This window comes from Vombatus ursinus, unplaced genomic scaffold, assembly GCF_900497805.2.
Source record: "Vombatus ursinus unplaced genomic scaffold, bare-nosed wombat genome assembly UNPS02009132.1, whole genome shotgun sequence".
Taxonomy (NCBI): Eukaryota; Metazoa; Chordata; class Mammalia; order Diprotodontia; family Vombatidae; genus Vombatus; species Vombatus ursinus.
In genome coordinates this window covers 4738516-4755460 of record NW_020948910.1, presented here as the reverse complement: position 1 = coordinate 4755460, position 16945 = coordinate 4738516, and the positions used below count along the sequence as shown (strand labels likewise).

The following is a 16945-nucleotide window of genomic DNA, read 5'->3' as shown; positions in this document are numbered from 1 at the left end:
GGGTACAGCCTTGCAAAGGCACAGAGAGAAGAAATGAAATATCATAAGCAAGGAGGGCAAACCTATTTTGGAAATAGCTACTATCAGATATTAAAATAGCAATCCAAAACTTCTTACATCTTCTTATATCAGACTACCTGATTAAATATTAGAAAACTGTGAAGGTTATTGCTGTTGATGAACGTGCTCAACCAAAATAGCCTAAAGACATAACATGATATGGCAGAAAGAACACTGATCTCGAGTCAGAAAACCTATGTGTGTCCATACACGTTTGTGTATATATGTATCTATACACATTTATATGTACACACACACACGGATGTGTTAGGTGAACAAATAAATATAATGCAAGGTAGATCGCAGCTGCGGCCAATTAAGATCTCTAAGAAAATTTGAATAGGGAGAGAGGCCCTCTTGTGGCCTTATCCATAAGATCAGTGGGCTGAACTTGAAATCTTTAAGGTCCCTTCCGGGACTAAATCCCTTGAATTTATAGATTATAATCTCAAATGGGGAATGCGGAGACTGGTGGATTGAGATAAAACAGTTGTCACCCTCATAAAGCAAAACCACCAATCGTAAGATCTTGGATTCAGATCATAAGGGATCTTAGAACTTATCAAGTCTTAACTTTTTTGTGGGTATCATGGACCTCTTTCCAGAATCATGTTTTTAAATGCATAAAATAAAATACCTAGGTTTGCAAAGAGAAATCGATTATATTAAAAGATAATTATAAAAAAAATTTTTAATGAGCTCACAGATACCAGGTTAAGAACAGCTGATGTAGCCTAACTGTTTAATTTTGCAAGTGAGGTTAATGAGGTTCAGAGAAGTTAAGCAATTTGCCCAAAGTCACACAGATAGGAGATGACAGGAGATGAAATCCTTCATCTCTGGCACTCCCTGCACCTTCCGTGATGACTGGGCTTAGTTAGTTCTGCATTTACTAGTAAAGAGAGGCACCAGTGCATACATAGCACATAGGAAACTGACCTTGCAGTCTGGAAGACCTGGGTTCGAGTCCCAGTTCTGCCACATCCTTCTTTTGTGATGCTGCTCAGGTCCCTTTATCTCTCACAGCTCTGAGTGATAGAATAATTGCCTAGTGTAGGGTGCAAGTAATTTCCTCACCAGCAGTTCCCTATGCCAATGGAGTCACACGTTCTAGTGATTGTCCTCCATTTACACCCTCCATCAAAAAAATTGCTAGTTAAACCTCTTCAGGATCATGAACTGGCATAAATTCAGAAAGCCTCACTTCAGGAGAACTGTCACAGACGCCAAGGGTTTTATCTCAACCACAGATGAATAGAATGTACTTGGCTGGTGCCTGTGTTGTTTTAATATGTAAAGACCAGATTAAGTAGCCTCTATAATAACAAAAATATAATAATTCCATTAAACCCAACACTGTTTAGAGTCACTCCTGGGCGGCAGAGGCTAACTTAGCTTGAGACTTGCAGCCTGGGGAGAGAATGGGGTTAAGTGATACATAATGGGGATGAAATCAGCTTTGAAACTGCCGTGAAAATGTTTTGCATGATTTCACATGTATAATTGATATCATTTTGCTTGCTTTCTCAGTGGGTGGGGGAGGGGGTGGGTGGGAGGGAGAGAATTTGGAACTCAAAATTTAAAAAGAAAAGAATGTTAAAAATAGATAAATAATAAATTAGAAAAATAAAAGCTGAAACAGAAGAAAATGGGGGGGAAGGAAAAAAAGAAACTCCCATAACAGCAACTTCTGGATTTTTCTCCTTTCTGATTCCATTTCAGGGTGTGTTGGGTGCATCATGTAACAGGGATTTGGGTGTACCCTCTCTTGGAACACATTGGCCCAGGAGCCAAAATAACCTTCTTTGGGATCGCAACCGTTTTAATGAACCTTTTGTACCTGCTGGGAGAAGTTCTCAACAACTATATCTGGGATACTCAGAGGAGTAAGTATTGTTTAGGGGAGCATTAAGCAACAGAACTTGCTTTCTGAAAGAATAATGTGGCCAAAGACTGAAGTAGAATTCCACTGCTGATTATTTCTTCCCTCATCATTAAATAATAAAATAAAATAAAATAAATCCTCCAGCGAATTAAATGTCTTCCAGGGTGCATGCAATTGCCTATGAATAGTGTTTCATTTTTATAACTACCAACCCTAATTTAAGAGCTGCTGGCAATTGTCTGAAAGGTTTACTACTCACTTGATGTTACTAGGTATTAGTCATTAAAAACTAGCAGAAAAAAAGCTTCAGCCTATTGATGGTGGGTGTTATTTGCAGGGTGTGAGGTATTAAAGGGAAAGACTGGTATGATCCTTTGAATTCCTTTTTTTTTTTTAATGGCATAACATCTACCCCAAACAGAATGGTTATTTGCTCCAACAAAGCCATTCCACTTAATACCTAAGCCCTCATTATTGTAGTCTTTACCCAGTGAGGCTTCACTGTCCTACCAGAAGCATGAGGGATGCAAAAACCACAATGTTGCTTGGCAATTATCACTGAAACATCGACTTTGGTCCCAGTCGTACCTACCTGACTTTTAAATGTGATGATGACGGTCATGGGGCATTCCTATACTTCACCAAAGACTGTCATTAACCTGAGGTTTGGTGTCCCTTTTGTTTCTATTTATAGCATGCTTCCTGACTTGGTAAGGCATATATACCCTTAGCCAAGCTGCCCAGACTATCTCAAGGCTATATAGAATGATGTAAAAATTAGAAGATGGAAAAAGCAGCAGCACAGATTCTTTCCAGTTTCAGTCCACAACAAATGCACATCCAACAGCATGATTTGTTTTTAAGTCTAATTTGGGCTTGTTTGGTGGCGGTGGTGGTGGTTTTTGTTGTTGTTTTTAACCAAAATACTAAACCCTAAAGATCTCTGGGCTTCATTCAGGGAGAAGCTTAGGGGTACCTTAGAGGTAGGATACTGCAAGTAGACTCTGGGTCCTAGAATTGTGTGCAAAAAAATATAAGCCAGGATTATATAGCATAGGGACCTTTGCAAGTTTCTCCTTCCTTAGGTCTCTTTAGTCTCACTACTAAATAGTCTACTCGACACCATGCAGGAGCTTGAGTTAGGTGGTCTATAATGTAGAACCTAATGGTAGGATCAGGTCTTAAAAAAAATCCTAAACCAGGATAATAGATTTAGAATGGGAAAGGACTTCAGAGCTCCTCTAGTCTAACCCCTTCATTTTAGAGGTGAAGAAACAGAAGCCTAGAATGGTTAAGTGACTTGCCCAAGGTCATACATACAGTCTTTAAGAGAAGTGAGGTTTGAACTCAGTTCTCTGAGGCCAAATCTAGCATTCTTTTCACTATACTACACTGATACTGACTAATTGTGTGACCTAAAGTAAGTGATTTAATAGTTGTTCTTTTTGTAAAATGGAACTAATAGCCCCCAATTAACTTAACAGGATATTTTGAATGGAATGAAAGTACACATGCAAAATTGGTTTTAAAGAAATCAAAATCAGCTTTCTGTTATTCAGAGACTGCCTGTGAACCCTTTGCTCCTCTTCTGCTTGATGCTGCCAGCCATTTAGCTACGTCCGAGGGTATGATCCAGTTCAAACTGGGGAGCTGGTTGTTAAATTTTCAGTGTGACTATACCTCAGAAATCAGCAAATGCTACAAATAAGGGTTGATTTTGTTATTATTGTTGATTGTCTAGGCTTACTAAAGTGATGGAGAAAATGTTAATGATGCAGATTAAACTTAAAAGTGTGTCATGCATTTTTTTTGGAGAGCTGGTTGTTAAATATTTACTAGTACAACCTTGTTTCTACCACAAAGTAAAATTGTAAAGTTATAGAATCTTTGAAGAAGTCATGGAATTTATTGTAGGATTAAAATTTGGAGTTGGAAGGGACCTTAGAGATGATCCATTTCTACCCTTTCATTTTACTTAAAGGAATAAAACTGATGCCAAGAGAGGCATTTTCCAATTTTTGCATCATTCTATCCAGCCTTTAGACGGTTTGGGCAGCTTGGCTTAAGAGCATATGTGTTGCCAAGTCAGGAGGCATGCTATAAATAGAAATAAAAGGGACATCAAAGCTTTTGGTGAAGTGTGAGATTGCCCCATGATGGTCACCATCACATTTAAATGCTAAATGGGTATGATCGCCACCAAAGCTGACCTTTCAGGGACAACACCTAAGCAACCTCATTTTTGCAACCTTCATGTTTCTGGTAGGATAGTGAAGCCCCATTGAAGGTTATCCCAAGGTTGTCTAAAGTCACAACCAGAGCTGGGATTGGAACCCAGCTCTTCTGACACCAGATCCAGCCCTCTTCACCACACCGCCTCTAGTCTAACTCCAGGTATTATAAATGAAGGCAGTTAGACCTAGAGTAGTCTAGTGATTCACCCAAAGTTAATTACTTACTAAGTTCCAGATCCAGATGACCTGACTCCCAGTCCATTGCTTTTTCCACCGCACCATCAGCATCTCAGCAGGGTTACTGTTTTTGGTTTGATTTGGTTTGGTTTTTCTTGAAAACTTGGAACAGAATTAAACCAGAAAAATAGGCTAATCCAACATGAAACAAACAAGATGTGCTTAATAAATGGACACTGAAAATAGCATTTAAAACATTTTATTAAAAATCCAACCTGAGATGACTTTGTTGAGTTTTGTGTGAATGTGTGTGTTTGTGTGCATGTGTGGCTACTTTGACTCAGTTCATCTATACTTGAGGTCGAATAAACCTTCCCTTCCACCTATAGAGGCTCTCCAAGGTGGTTAGACTCATATAAGGTAAGACTTGTTCTGTACAGAAAAAATCAGTGTTCCAGAAACCCAGCTCTGATGGAGCAAGGAAGAAGGCCCCACAGGCACCAGGCATGTAGAATCAGGCATGCCACAGCAGAACCATACCTCTACAGTTTCTCCCATCTCCACCCCTTTCATACTCCCAGTTATGTCCCCAACCAGGCTTATGCCTCCCAAGAAATGTAGAATTATGGCAGTCAAGAAAAGAGGGTTTGCAGAGAGTGAAGGAGTGATTGACAATCCTCCTACCCCTTTCTCTTCCCCTTGATAGATAAGATGTGGAGGGAAGCCCTCCACAAGTTTGTGATAGGCTATTTTCTGCCTGTGGGGTAGAATCAGGTTCATTGTTCCTCAAAAAAAAAAGTTTATAACCGCCTGTTTTGGTTTTTTCCACTCCATCCTAAGCTGCCAAACCATAGTAGGTGGGGAACGGTCTGCCCTTTCTTTGGGTCAGTGAAACACCCCCTGCCCTCCTCCCCTAGTTTTGAAGATTCCAACATTGGTGCCAAATAACTCCGTCTGCAATCGAATACTTTGGAGGAAAGAGCCTTTAAAAAAAAATACTGCTCCAGTTAGCTCCTGGAAAGGGTCCCAAAGGAGGAATGGAATGCAAGGCTTGGGAGCGATCCCCTGAGTCAAGGGTGCTGTTTCGGAGTTGAATCTTTGTTGTGTGTTTTTTTCAACTTCTGCCCATGGATACCTCATGAATTGGCCACACCCATCACTGTATTTAAAGTTCTGGCAACATCTAGAGAATTTTTCACCTCAAAATGGGATCATGCCTGAAGATTCTCACTTCTGCATCTGGATGTTCTACTTGATATGCCTTCTGGCGAAGGTGTTAAGATCTAGCTATCTGCCAGGCCTTAGTAGTACCAAAAAAAAAAAAAAACAATAAACATACAAGAACTTCCTTCCTCTCACACCCAGCCCAGGGCTGACATACTTCTCATGCTGCCCAATCACTACCATTGGGGGTGGGAGGAGGCCAGGGATATGGCATTCTTGATCCCCTTCGTGACTTAAATCCTATCTTTATGTTCCATCTTGAAGGAGAATTTAGTTATACTCTTTCTCAACATCCCTAGCTTTGCCTTCTTACCATCATGTGTATTATTTCATATCTTCTTTCCTGCCACCTCCACCCACCCACCCCTACCACGCTCCCCACCCCTACTCCAGCACTGTTAGGCAATAGAAGGCATGCTAGATTGGGAATCAGAAGACCTAGGTTCAAATCCCGGTTGAACTTGGAGTGCTGAATTTAGAGTCCAGTGTTAGATCTGCCACTTGTATCTGTGAGACCTCGAGCCTGTCACTTCATACCTATGAGCCTCAGTTTCCTCATCTGCAAAAAGAGGGTATTAGACTAGATTTCCTCTAAGGTCCTCCCCAGTTCTAAATCTACAATCTACTAGGAATTTCCCTACACAGCTGTCTCAGAAACCTCCAAAAGAAAGTTTTCTGGGGGGTTATTTTTATTTTTGGTTTTTTGGTTTGTTGTTGTCGTTGTTGTTTTAAACAGCCATCTGTGAGCTATTTGGCACCAGAGTACCTAGGAGAAAAGGAAACGACAATTAGGGAGCATTTGCCAGATTGTAACAATAATTCCTTGCTCAAGAACAAGTATGTGAATGATTTGAACATTTTTATGGCCAGGAAAATTAAACATATTCCCCAATTCAAACTCCTTTCAACACTGATAACAGGCGATGAGGCTTGGGGATCACAGACAAGTCCCCCAGGAGGAAAACTACTAATTCTCCCTATATTGTATTAGAGAAGGGGCATTCGTTTAAAAGAGTACACGTGTGTAGAGAAGGAAGCAATTTAGGAAGGCGGAGGCTTCTCCACGAAAAAAAGAGAGCAATATTTGGGTTTGCTTTTTTTTTTTTTTTAAATCCAAAGACTTTCCCTGGGTAGAGACAATAAAATTAAGCCCAAGAGATGTCTATTCTGAAAGTCATGGAATGTGTCTCCTATTGCTACAAGGCACTCTGTTTTGCATCTCTGTGAACACCTCATTGCTCAAGAGCCAGCGTGAGGTTCCCCCTCCCTGAAGCAGTAGGAGTCAGGGTGTGCCATGGGATGCAGAGCCCTGCCTGATTCAAGAAAATGGTGGGGAGGGAGGTCACTGAGTTAATTTGGGGAGAACTACTGACATCAGCATGGCAGATGGCTTTTCCTTTCCCTCCATGCCTAGAGAAGAATGAAGAAAAGGAATTTAGAGAGAGAGAGAACAATGGCTCACACCGAGACAGTATTTTCCGGCTTACAATGTACATCATTTTATGTGATCTTCACAGCACCCTTGTAAGTCAAGGAGAACAGGTATTATTATCCTTTTTTCACAGATGAAGAGACTGAGGCTGCAAGTATGAAGTGGCTTGTCCCGCGCCACACAGGCAACGAATGGCGAAGCCAAGACCTGAACTCAGACTCTCTGGGTCCTAAACTCTGTGCACCCTAACATACTGCCTCCCAATGCTTATTCCCAAACCCTTATTTTATCTTAATGTTAAAAAACAAAAGCAACCCAAAACGTTTTTGCCTGTATTTCTAGGTATGGAAGAATGTAAAGAGAGACCTAAATCGGAATAAGATTGAAGTCCAACATGAAGAATTGGGTTGTGTCTCCAATGAACATCCTTCCCTTTCCCTACATCCTCCAACAGACATTGGCAGCACAGCTGATGAAGTTCTAAGAAAGAAGGCGGGGGCCTCTGCCTCCAAAGTGATAAATGTATTTTTATGTAAACAGAATGGAAGCATACCCTTCATTTAGAAATTCACTTCATTCATTGTGTATTGAAGGCTTCTTTATTCAGAACCCAATATCACAAATAATGTTTCTTAATTCTTAAAGTGTAAATTTATGTAATTGTTGCTTCATTTAACCTGGGAAGAATGCACATTCCATTTCTGTTTCTTGTTGCACGAAGGCATTAGAAAAAACAGTATGTTCTAAGACAATGACTAATGCTTTCAATTTTAAAGTTGGTTGTAATGATCTACTGAGAAGTCTCCATGTAAACTTGAAAGGAAAACATCCCAAGCAAACTCTGGTTTGAGGTTTCCTATTGCATTAATGTCACTGAAAATAGCAGTTGCCTCAAATAGGCAGTGTGTTAGTAATAATTACACCCATTCAGTCAGGCCCTCATTGGCATTAGACACGTGCAATTTGCCCTACATGCAAAATGTAACATGAATAAAGATTCAGTGTTCCTACTTTGGTTTCTGCATGGTGTTTCTCCTCTGTCTATACTGATGATTCCATTTTCATTTGGTTTCTACTGCCTCAAAGACATACTTTCTGAGTCTGGATCTTTTCTCAATAAAAGAAAAAAAAAATAAGTCATTTATTGCTTTGGAGGAGGAAAAAGACTTTATATTCCAAGCCTTGGATTCCCAGTGATTTTTTGATATTCATTTTAATTTATCTTAGATACAATGACATATTATTCATGACTTTATTGGTGTAATATTCTTTCTGCTAGTACAAATTATAACCCCTACTAACTTTCTAACCTGTGTAGTTTTTCTCATTGTCTTTTCATCAATGCACTATAGGGGGATCCAGCCAGTGTACTGGAGAACCTCCTCCAGTTTTGTTATTTTGATGTTTTGTGGGTACACATCAGAGTACTTGGTCTGTCCATCTGTTATCCATCACTTTGGGCCTATGGCTGGTCTACTTCCTTTCTAATCATACTTACACTTGATAATGTCTTCTCTGCCAATCCCTTCAAGAAACTGTTATCACATATCTACTACATGCAAGGCACTGTGCTGAACATTGGAGATAAATAACAGCCCTTCCCTTGAAGAATTTCTCATCTTTGGGGTAGAGACAAATAAGATAAGTGCACTCATAACTCTAATACAAGTTAAAATTCAGTGGATATATAGGAGAGTTGAAACAGAATAGCCTGAGAAATTTGAAAAGGGAAAGATTACTTCTAGCTGGGCAGGAAATAAAAAAAAATCTTCATGGAAGGGATGGCCTCTCAGTTGGTCCTTGAAAGAAGACAAGAATTTCCTTCAAGGATTTCATTTAGAGTCAGAAAATAATACTGTATGAAATAGTTTTGTCACTGACTCTTCATGCTGATGAAAAGGAGAAGAATCATAGATTATTTTAAAATAATTTCTCTTTCACCTAAAGTACTCTAAGACACTAGGTCACGTAACACTCTCAACCCATTTATCTTCCTTTTCTTAGTTTAGCTCATTTCTACTGTCCTCAGCCTAGGACTCAGGTAGGCCTAGGAGAAAAGTTGCCAACCTACTACAGATAATCCATTTGTAGATTCCTGAGAAGTAGTAGCTCGTATTTATATAAAGCTTTAAAAATTATGAAGTACCTTTCTAACAATAACCTTACTAGATAACTAGTGCAAGTATTATTGTTCCTATTTTACTGATGAGAAAACCGATGTTTGAGAGAGTTTAAAAGACTTGCTCGTGGTCACATAGCTAGGAAGTGTCAGAGCCAGGAACTGAACCTGTCTGTTTTTACTCAAATTCAGTGTACTTTCCAGTACAACACATAGCTTGATGCATCTAGGCATAACTTACAATATGCCTATCTGATTTTAGTATTAAAATTTTAGCATTTTCAAGTCCAAATTTGTTCAGAAAGTCTTCCATTTTTTATATCTAAGCAATATGAGATATACAATTCATTGTACACCTTGACCTCAGAAGAATTCAAGTTGATAGTTACTCAAAACACAATGTGATTGTGTTACTCAAAGTCACGTGATTGGAATGAGTAGCCTCACATGTATTACTACTAATATTTGCCTTCAAAAAGTGGCATAGAGGACTTCTTGCCAAGATGGCTGCCTGAGTTGCAGCCAAACCACCCAGCTCACATGTAACTACTCCAGCAAAACCTTGAAGCTCATGCCGAGCTTAATGATCAAGAAACCTAGTGAGAAATTACAAGTGGCTTCTTCCACCCCAGAACTACATAAAAAGTCAGCCAGAATCAATATGAAAGGGGGCTCTTCTACCAAAGCCAGCATCAGTGCAGAATAGTCTCCCAGCATGACTAGAGTTGGGACATGTACAATGCTCTATGGCCAGAGGCAGCAAGAATGGAGGGCTCCCCTGAAAAAAGTACCAGGGTAGGGACCTTTCTAACTTGATTGTATTTTCCACAAAGACTTCATGGATACCCAGAAATGAAGCAAGAGATAAAAATTAAAAGTTTTAGAGGAAAAAGAATGAAAGAATAAGTAGCTTAGGGGAAAAAAATGCTAAACTTTGCCCAAGAAATGGCCTCCCTGAATAGACTAAATGGAAATCAATGACTCCATTAGATAGCAAGAAATATTACATCAAAATCAAAAAGTTGCAAATATGGAAGAAAATGTAAGATACTTGATGTAAAAAAGTAACTGACCTAAAAATCAGGTCAAGGAATTATAATTTAAGAATTCTTAGACCCCCTGAAAATCATTTGTTTAAAGATTTTGACACAATGTTTCAAGAAATAAATTAAAATTCTACAGATATATTAGAGCTAGTCATTTTAGAAAGATTCCTTTCCTCCTGAAAGGAATCTCAAAAGGATATGTGCAAGAAATGTCATACCCAAAATCCAGAGCTATCATTTTGAAAGAAAAAATACTGCAAGTATCCAGAAGAAAGCTGTTCAAATACTGAAAAACTAGAGTTGAGATCACACAAGACTCATTACTATCTTACTCAAAATAAGAGGTGATCTTAGAATACAATATTCTAAAAGGCAGAAGACATGAGTTTAAATAAGTTACCCTTCAAAGCTGAATATAATCTAGTGAGGGGGGGAAATAGATCTTTAATGGAATAAAGGACTCTCAAGAATTTCTGATGAAAATACTGTTGCTGAGTAAGAACTCTGAAATACAAATACAAGAGTCCAGAAGATCAATTTACCTATAAAGGTAAATATATTAGAGCAATTGGAAGGAACTGTATGATAATGTAATGCTACCATTCTAACAGTAGAAGAAATAAGTATCCCTTCAGTACTTTCTATTTCTCATAATTGGGGTGTATAAGAATAATATACAATCATGGTGGAAAGGGGAAGTCAATAAGCATTTATTAAACATCTACTCTTTGTCAGGAATTGTGCTTAGCACTTTATAAATATTATCTCATTTGCTTATCACAACAACCCTGGGACGTAGGTGCTGTTACTGAGGCAAAATGAGGTTAAGTGACTTGTCTTGTGTCACATAGTAAGTGTCTAAGGTTAGATTTGAAGTGTGAGAGGAGTATCAGATGACCCTAACTCTTATCTGAAATGGACAAAGAAGGATTGAACATGTAAACCCACATTTTGTATTTATGTTGATGTATGTTGATGTTGATTTATGTTGATGATTAATGTACATCAGACTCAGCAGGGAAACAAGTAACTAGAAGGAGCAGGGGATGTCAAGGATGATACTAAAAAAGGTAATCCTAGAAAAAGAGTGGTCACAAGCAAAATAAACTTCCTGGTAGTGAAAGTGATAGTAAAAGGAGGAGGGGGAGAAAAATAAAGCAGTATCCAACAGGGTGGGGTGACTTAGAATCTCTTAGACAATTGGCAAATGACTGAATAAATTGTGGTGCACGAATGTAATAGAATATTATTGTGCTGTATAAAATTACAAAAGAGATGATTTCTGAGAATCCTGAGTAGTATGACCTGACACAGAGTGAAGTGTCACAATTTATATGAACAATTTATATGGGACAGAAAAACTGTAAAGGAAAACTAAAGAACTGAATCAATGCAATAACCTCCCACCTCTCACTTTATCAAAAACAAAGACAATTGAAAACAAATTCCTTATAAAAAGTATGTAAAGTCAAGCAAAATAAATTACCTCATCAAATACATACAAAAAATATATATTTTTTTTCATTGCTGCACCCTAAAACTATCACTTCTCTGTCAGGAAAGAGATAGCATGTTTCATCATCAGTCCTCTGGTATCACAGACAGTCATTGTATTGATCGTAGCCATCACAGCTTTCAAAGTTGTCCATTTTTATGGTATTGTTAGCATATAATTTGTTCTCCTGGTTCTGCTCATTTCATTCAGCACCATTTTATTAAAGTTTTCAAAACTACTTGTTTTTACAATATTGATATCATGGTATAAATTGTTCTACTGGTTCTGCTTACTTCACTCTATCAGTTCATATGAATCCTCCTATGTGTCTTTGAACTCATGTATTGCCTCATTTCTTCCAGTACTAATAGTATTCCATCACATCATATATCACAATTTATTTAACCTTCAGTTAATGAGCATCCCTTTAGCTTCTAGTTGTTCGGTTTTTTATCATCACAAAAAAGAGTTTTATAAATATTTTATAAATATAAATATTTTATCTCTTTTGGGTCTAGATCCAGCACTGTTGAGTCACTTTTTGTGTATAATTCCCAATTTCTTTCCACAATGATTAGATACATTTCTTCTTTCACAACATGAGTAATATGGAAATATATTTTACATGATGGCACATATATAACCTATTTTAAATTCTTACCTTTTTAGGGAGATGGGAGGGGAGAAAGAAAATTTGAAACTCAAAATTTTTAAAAAATGAATGTTAAAATTGCCTTTACACATAATTGGAAAAATAAAATACTATTAAAAATTAAAAAGAAATAATTAGACCCATTCACAAGCCCACAAATAGCACATCCCACAGCCCCTCCAACATTTATCATTTTCAATGTCATAATGGATGATAGGTATGAGATGGCATGTCAGAATTTCTTTATATTTCTCTAGTAATGATTTTGAGCTTTTAAAAAATTTTGGCTATAGATAGTCTGTGCTTCTTCCCCTAAAAACCATCTGTTCATATCCTTAAACCATTTAGCAATTGGGGAATGACTCTTATTCTTATTAATTTGAATCACTTCTTTATATATCTTGGAAATGAGACTTTTATCAGAGAAAGTTGCTGAAAAGATTTTTTGCCAGTTTCCTTTTTAATCTTAGCCTTTATTGGCTTCATTTGTGCAAAAAAAATTTATTTTCATATATTCTAAAATCTTGAAATTCATGACCTTTTTTGCCTCTATATGAATTTTGTTAGAAAACTTTCTAGCCATCTCTTTCTTTACTCATTATTTTTGCCTATTTTTCAGCCCTCAAACCTCCTTCCTCACTTCTTCCAGTTCTCTAATTCTATCTCTTTCACACGCTCACAAACACACACGCCAATTTTATAGCCTGAACTGGAAATGGTGGGCATTCAACTACTAAGAGACTTTATTCCATATAGCTGATGGGGACTGAAGCACTGGGGCAAGAGGAAAGGGCATGGACACAGGGACAGAAGGAAGCAGGGATTAGGTCATACCCCTGCTAAACTTGAACAATGGTCTTCTGTGCCTCTGCTACCCTGGGAAACTGGGCTGTTACTGTGACATTGTTTGAAATTTGTTAAGAGATTTGCATATATATGGAGCCTAGAGATGTTAGAACTCCTAGGGTCTGATGACTTCCTTCTTTCTGTCAATGTCCAACTGTCCATGACCCTTTCAAAAAGATGACCATGATAAAAACCCCAGAGAAGAGAAAAGGAAGAAATGAGAACAGCAGAGTTCACTGCCTTTTGTGAAAACTTCCCAAGTTCACATCCTTGAAATTAAAAACAAACAAAAAATGCTCTCTTTAAAACATAACTGTACTTCTCAAAAGAACATCAAATCATGACCATGAATATTAGAAGATATGCAAAGAAATATAAGATAGTCCCTGCTCTCAAGGAGCTCACAATCAATTGAGGACACGTCAAAAAAATAAACAACAATGTATAAATGTAGATGATACCACGTGAGTAGTACAGAAAGGAAGTGCTCCGAGATTTCTGAGAAAGATGATTGTCAGTTTGGGCTTGAGGAAGATTTGTCCTGGTCCTTGAAAGGGACACAGGATTTGAAGGCAGGAGGATGGGGGAGGAATAGCACTTGAAGGAGAGAGAACAGCAGGAAGATTGGATGGTAGAATGTGAAGGAGCTCTTAATTCCATTTCAAGGGACCTGGGTTCCAAACCCAGTTCTACGTCTTATTAGTTCTGAGACTCAGGGCAAGTAACTTAACATCTCTAAGGCTCATTTCTTCAGCCTAGGTAATATGGGTAATAATGCTTACAAGTTCCTAGCTCAGAGGATTGTTCTGAGGCTTAGATGATGTGTTATGTAAAGTATTTAAGCACCACATCAGTGTGAGTTGTTATGGTCAAGCATGAGCAAGGGTTTAGGGCAAGAATAAGCAAGGGGAGGGGACAATGAATAATGAGGCCAACATAAAGGGAGCAGAAGGCTTGTGTAAGGTAATAGAGGAAGATAAGGCTAGAAAGGTATTGAGAGCCATTTGTATTCTGCTTTTAGAATATCCTACATAAAAAATTACCAAGTAGATAAGTTCACATATTCAATTTGAACACATCTTTTTAGGCAGCAAATTAATTGCGTACGAGGAAATTACAACCATATATGTGAGATTGCCTAAAAGGAGAGCCAGAGACTCAGACTAGGGACATGTAATAAGCTCTGTATCTAGGATCAGCAGACTTGGGTTGGAATTCCAAGTCAGGTACTTACTCACCTTGCATAAATCACTTCACCTCTCTCAGCCTCACTTTTCCCATCTGTAAAATGGGAGGATTAGACTAAATGGTGTCTAAGGGGCATCGCATCTCTAAATATATGATCTTACATCAATTTAAAATTATGCAAAGAAATGATGAATTTAGCCTTCTTCTGACTCAGCAATCCCACCATCAGGCATATGCCCCAAAGACAAAGTCAGAAACAAATGAACAAATATGAACACCAAAAGATTCATAACAACAGTACCTAGATTCAAACCCACTTCCTAACACCAAATTTGCTGGCATCTGCAGCACATCACTAACACAATTATTGGGATCATATTTTTAAAATTAAAAACATTATCCAGAAGTATAACATGCCTGTTTTAGCTAGGTGGTGCAGTGGATAAAGCACTGGGCCTAGAGTCTGGAAGACTCTTCTTCCTGAGTTCAAATCTGGGCTCAGACACTTACGAGCTGTGGGACACTACAGCATGAATAGAGTACCAGGCCTGGAGTCAGGAAGACCTGAGTTCAAATCTGATCTCAGACACTTAGTAGCTTGTGCTCCCTAAGCCTCCCCCTTCATGGATTGCTCCCTCCTAGCAGCATTACTTGGACCAAAGGGACAGAATAGAATGAGCCGCCTCCCTAATGAAGTCCAGGGAGAAATGAATGAATAGTATTTCAGGCTTCAAATTGTATTATGAAATGTTAATCATAAAAAATTATTTGATAATGGTTAATAAGAGAAAAGTAGATCAGTGCAATCATGAAGTATGCTAGATAATCAGACGTTAGAAACATTCAAATGCAATAGCACAGTCTTTGATGAACCTGAGAACATAAACAATTTAGAAACAAACTTTTTGTTTGAAAAGAACTACTGGGAAAACTAAAAAGCAGCTTGGCAGAAAGTAGAAGTTTAGATCAACATCCTACAGCACTTATCACTGAAAACTTGAAATCTGATATAAAAGTCACATCATAAAAAGACTCAAATAGAAGAAAGTTAGGTACCTTTCATTGCTATATCTAGAAGAATTCTTAACCAAACAAAGCATAGAAGTAATCACTAAATCACCAAATAAATAAACAATTTTTATCACATGAAATGAAAAGCTTTTGTCTTAAAAGTCAATGCAGCTAAGAGGGAAACCATTAATTGGGGGGAAATTATTTGCATTAAATATCTCTGATATCCAAAATATGTAGTGAATTAACAAAAATCTGTAAGACCAAGAGCCATTCTTTATAGGATAAATGGTAAAAGGATATGAACAAAGAATTCTCAAAAGAATTACAAACTATTAACAGCTATATGAAAGCTTGCTCCACATCACTAACACTGAGAAATGCAAATCAAAACACCTCTAATGTTTTATCTCACACCCAGCAAACTGGCAAAAATTATAAAAGATAGAAATAATCAATGTTGGAAGAGTTTAAGATGAGTACAGTAATATTTTATTAAGTGGGGAATTGATCTAATAAAAATGCATATATTATATATATGAAAATGCAGAATAAACATAAAGAGAACAAATACAGAGTAGTTAATTTCAAGATAGTTTGAAAGGGAAAGGAAAAGCTTCATGTAGAAGTTAGTGCTTTAGCTGTACGTTGCAGGAAGATAGGAATTCTGAGGTAAACGATGGCGAAGGAATGCATTCCAAAGAGTAAGGAGCATAGTTGGAAGAAGTTAGGAGATGGTTGGACGGAAGGCTACCTATAGTGAGTTCGTAACCATTTTCCTTTTATATTCACCTTGCCTAATAAAAAATATGTAGTTACAGTGCATTGATTACCTGTTGTGACAAATGTAGGATATTGTTCAACAGAGAAAGGAGAGGCCAGATGTCAATTCAAGAGATGTTTTTCTATCTTTAGAAAGGGACATTTTTCTATCTTTAAAAACTTCTGACCAACATTTGTCATCCCCTAATCTAAATTCACAATCTAATTAGTGTGGGTTTTGATTTGCTCAGCTATTGGGAGCCATGTGACTTCACGGTATAGATTATTCTGAATACTTTCTAATCAGATTCTGATGAGACTATTTGCCTAGTAATGAGAATAGAGTCACCTGATGGATAAATCAAATATCATACTCCCTTGCTGGATAATTAACAGTGGCAAGCTGCATTTCTATAGGCTTAAGCAAGGCAACATATGATTACTCATTCATTCAATACCATTCATTATTCCATACTCCATTACCCCAAATGTCACATTGTGACAAAATGAAAACACAGACCATGGGTGTCAGAAAGAATTAAACTTGTCATGCTGGGTTCCAGAGTCCAAAACTAGTATGAATTGGTAGAAATTACAGAGCGAGAAATGTAGGCTCCATGCTGAGAAAATCTCTCTAATGATTAGGGCTATCCAATAATGGAATGGTATATTCCATCCTTCTCTGGGTAGGTTTCCCCTCCCCCGAAGCCTTCAAACAAGGCTAGATGTCCACTTGTCAGAGATGTTGTTGAGGAGATTCCTAATCAGGTATGAGTTGAAACAGATGACCTCTAAAATCCTCATTCTGAGATTC

General features: G+C 37.8%; 1 protein-coding gene across 2 annotated transcripts in view; it reads left to right on the top strand.

Annotated features, from left to right (window-relative positions):
* AIG1 (androgen induced 1) overlaps nucleotides 1-8023 on the top strand; it is a 329615-nt gene extending 321592 nt beyond the window's left edge. For both annotated transcript variants that reach the window (XM_027850744.1, XM_027850743.1), the window contains 2 exons: nucleotides 1783-1946; nucleotides 7355-8023. In XM_027850744.1, the coding sequence (XP_027706545.1) occupies nucleotides 1783-1946; nucleotides 7355-7370 (180 nt within the window). In that variant the 3' untranslated portion in view covers nucleotides 7371-8023. The remainder of the gene's footprint in view (nucleotides 1-1782; nucleotides 1947-7354) is intronic.
* The last annotated feature ends 8922 nt before the right edge of the window (nucleotides 8024-16945 follow it).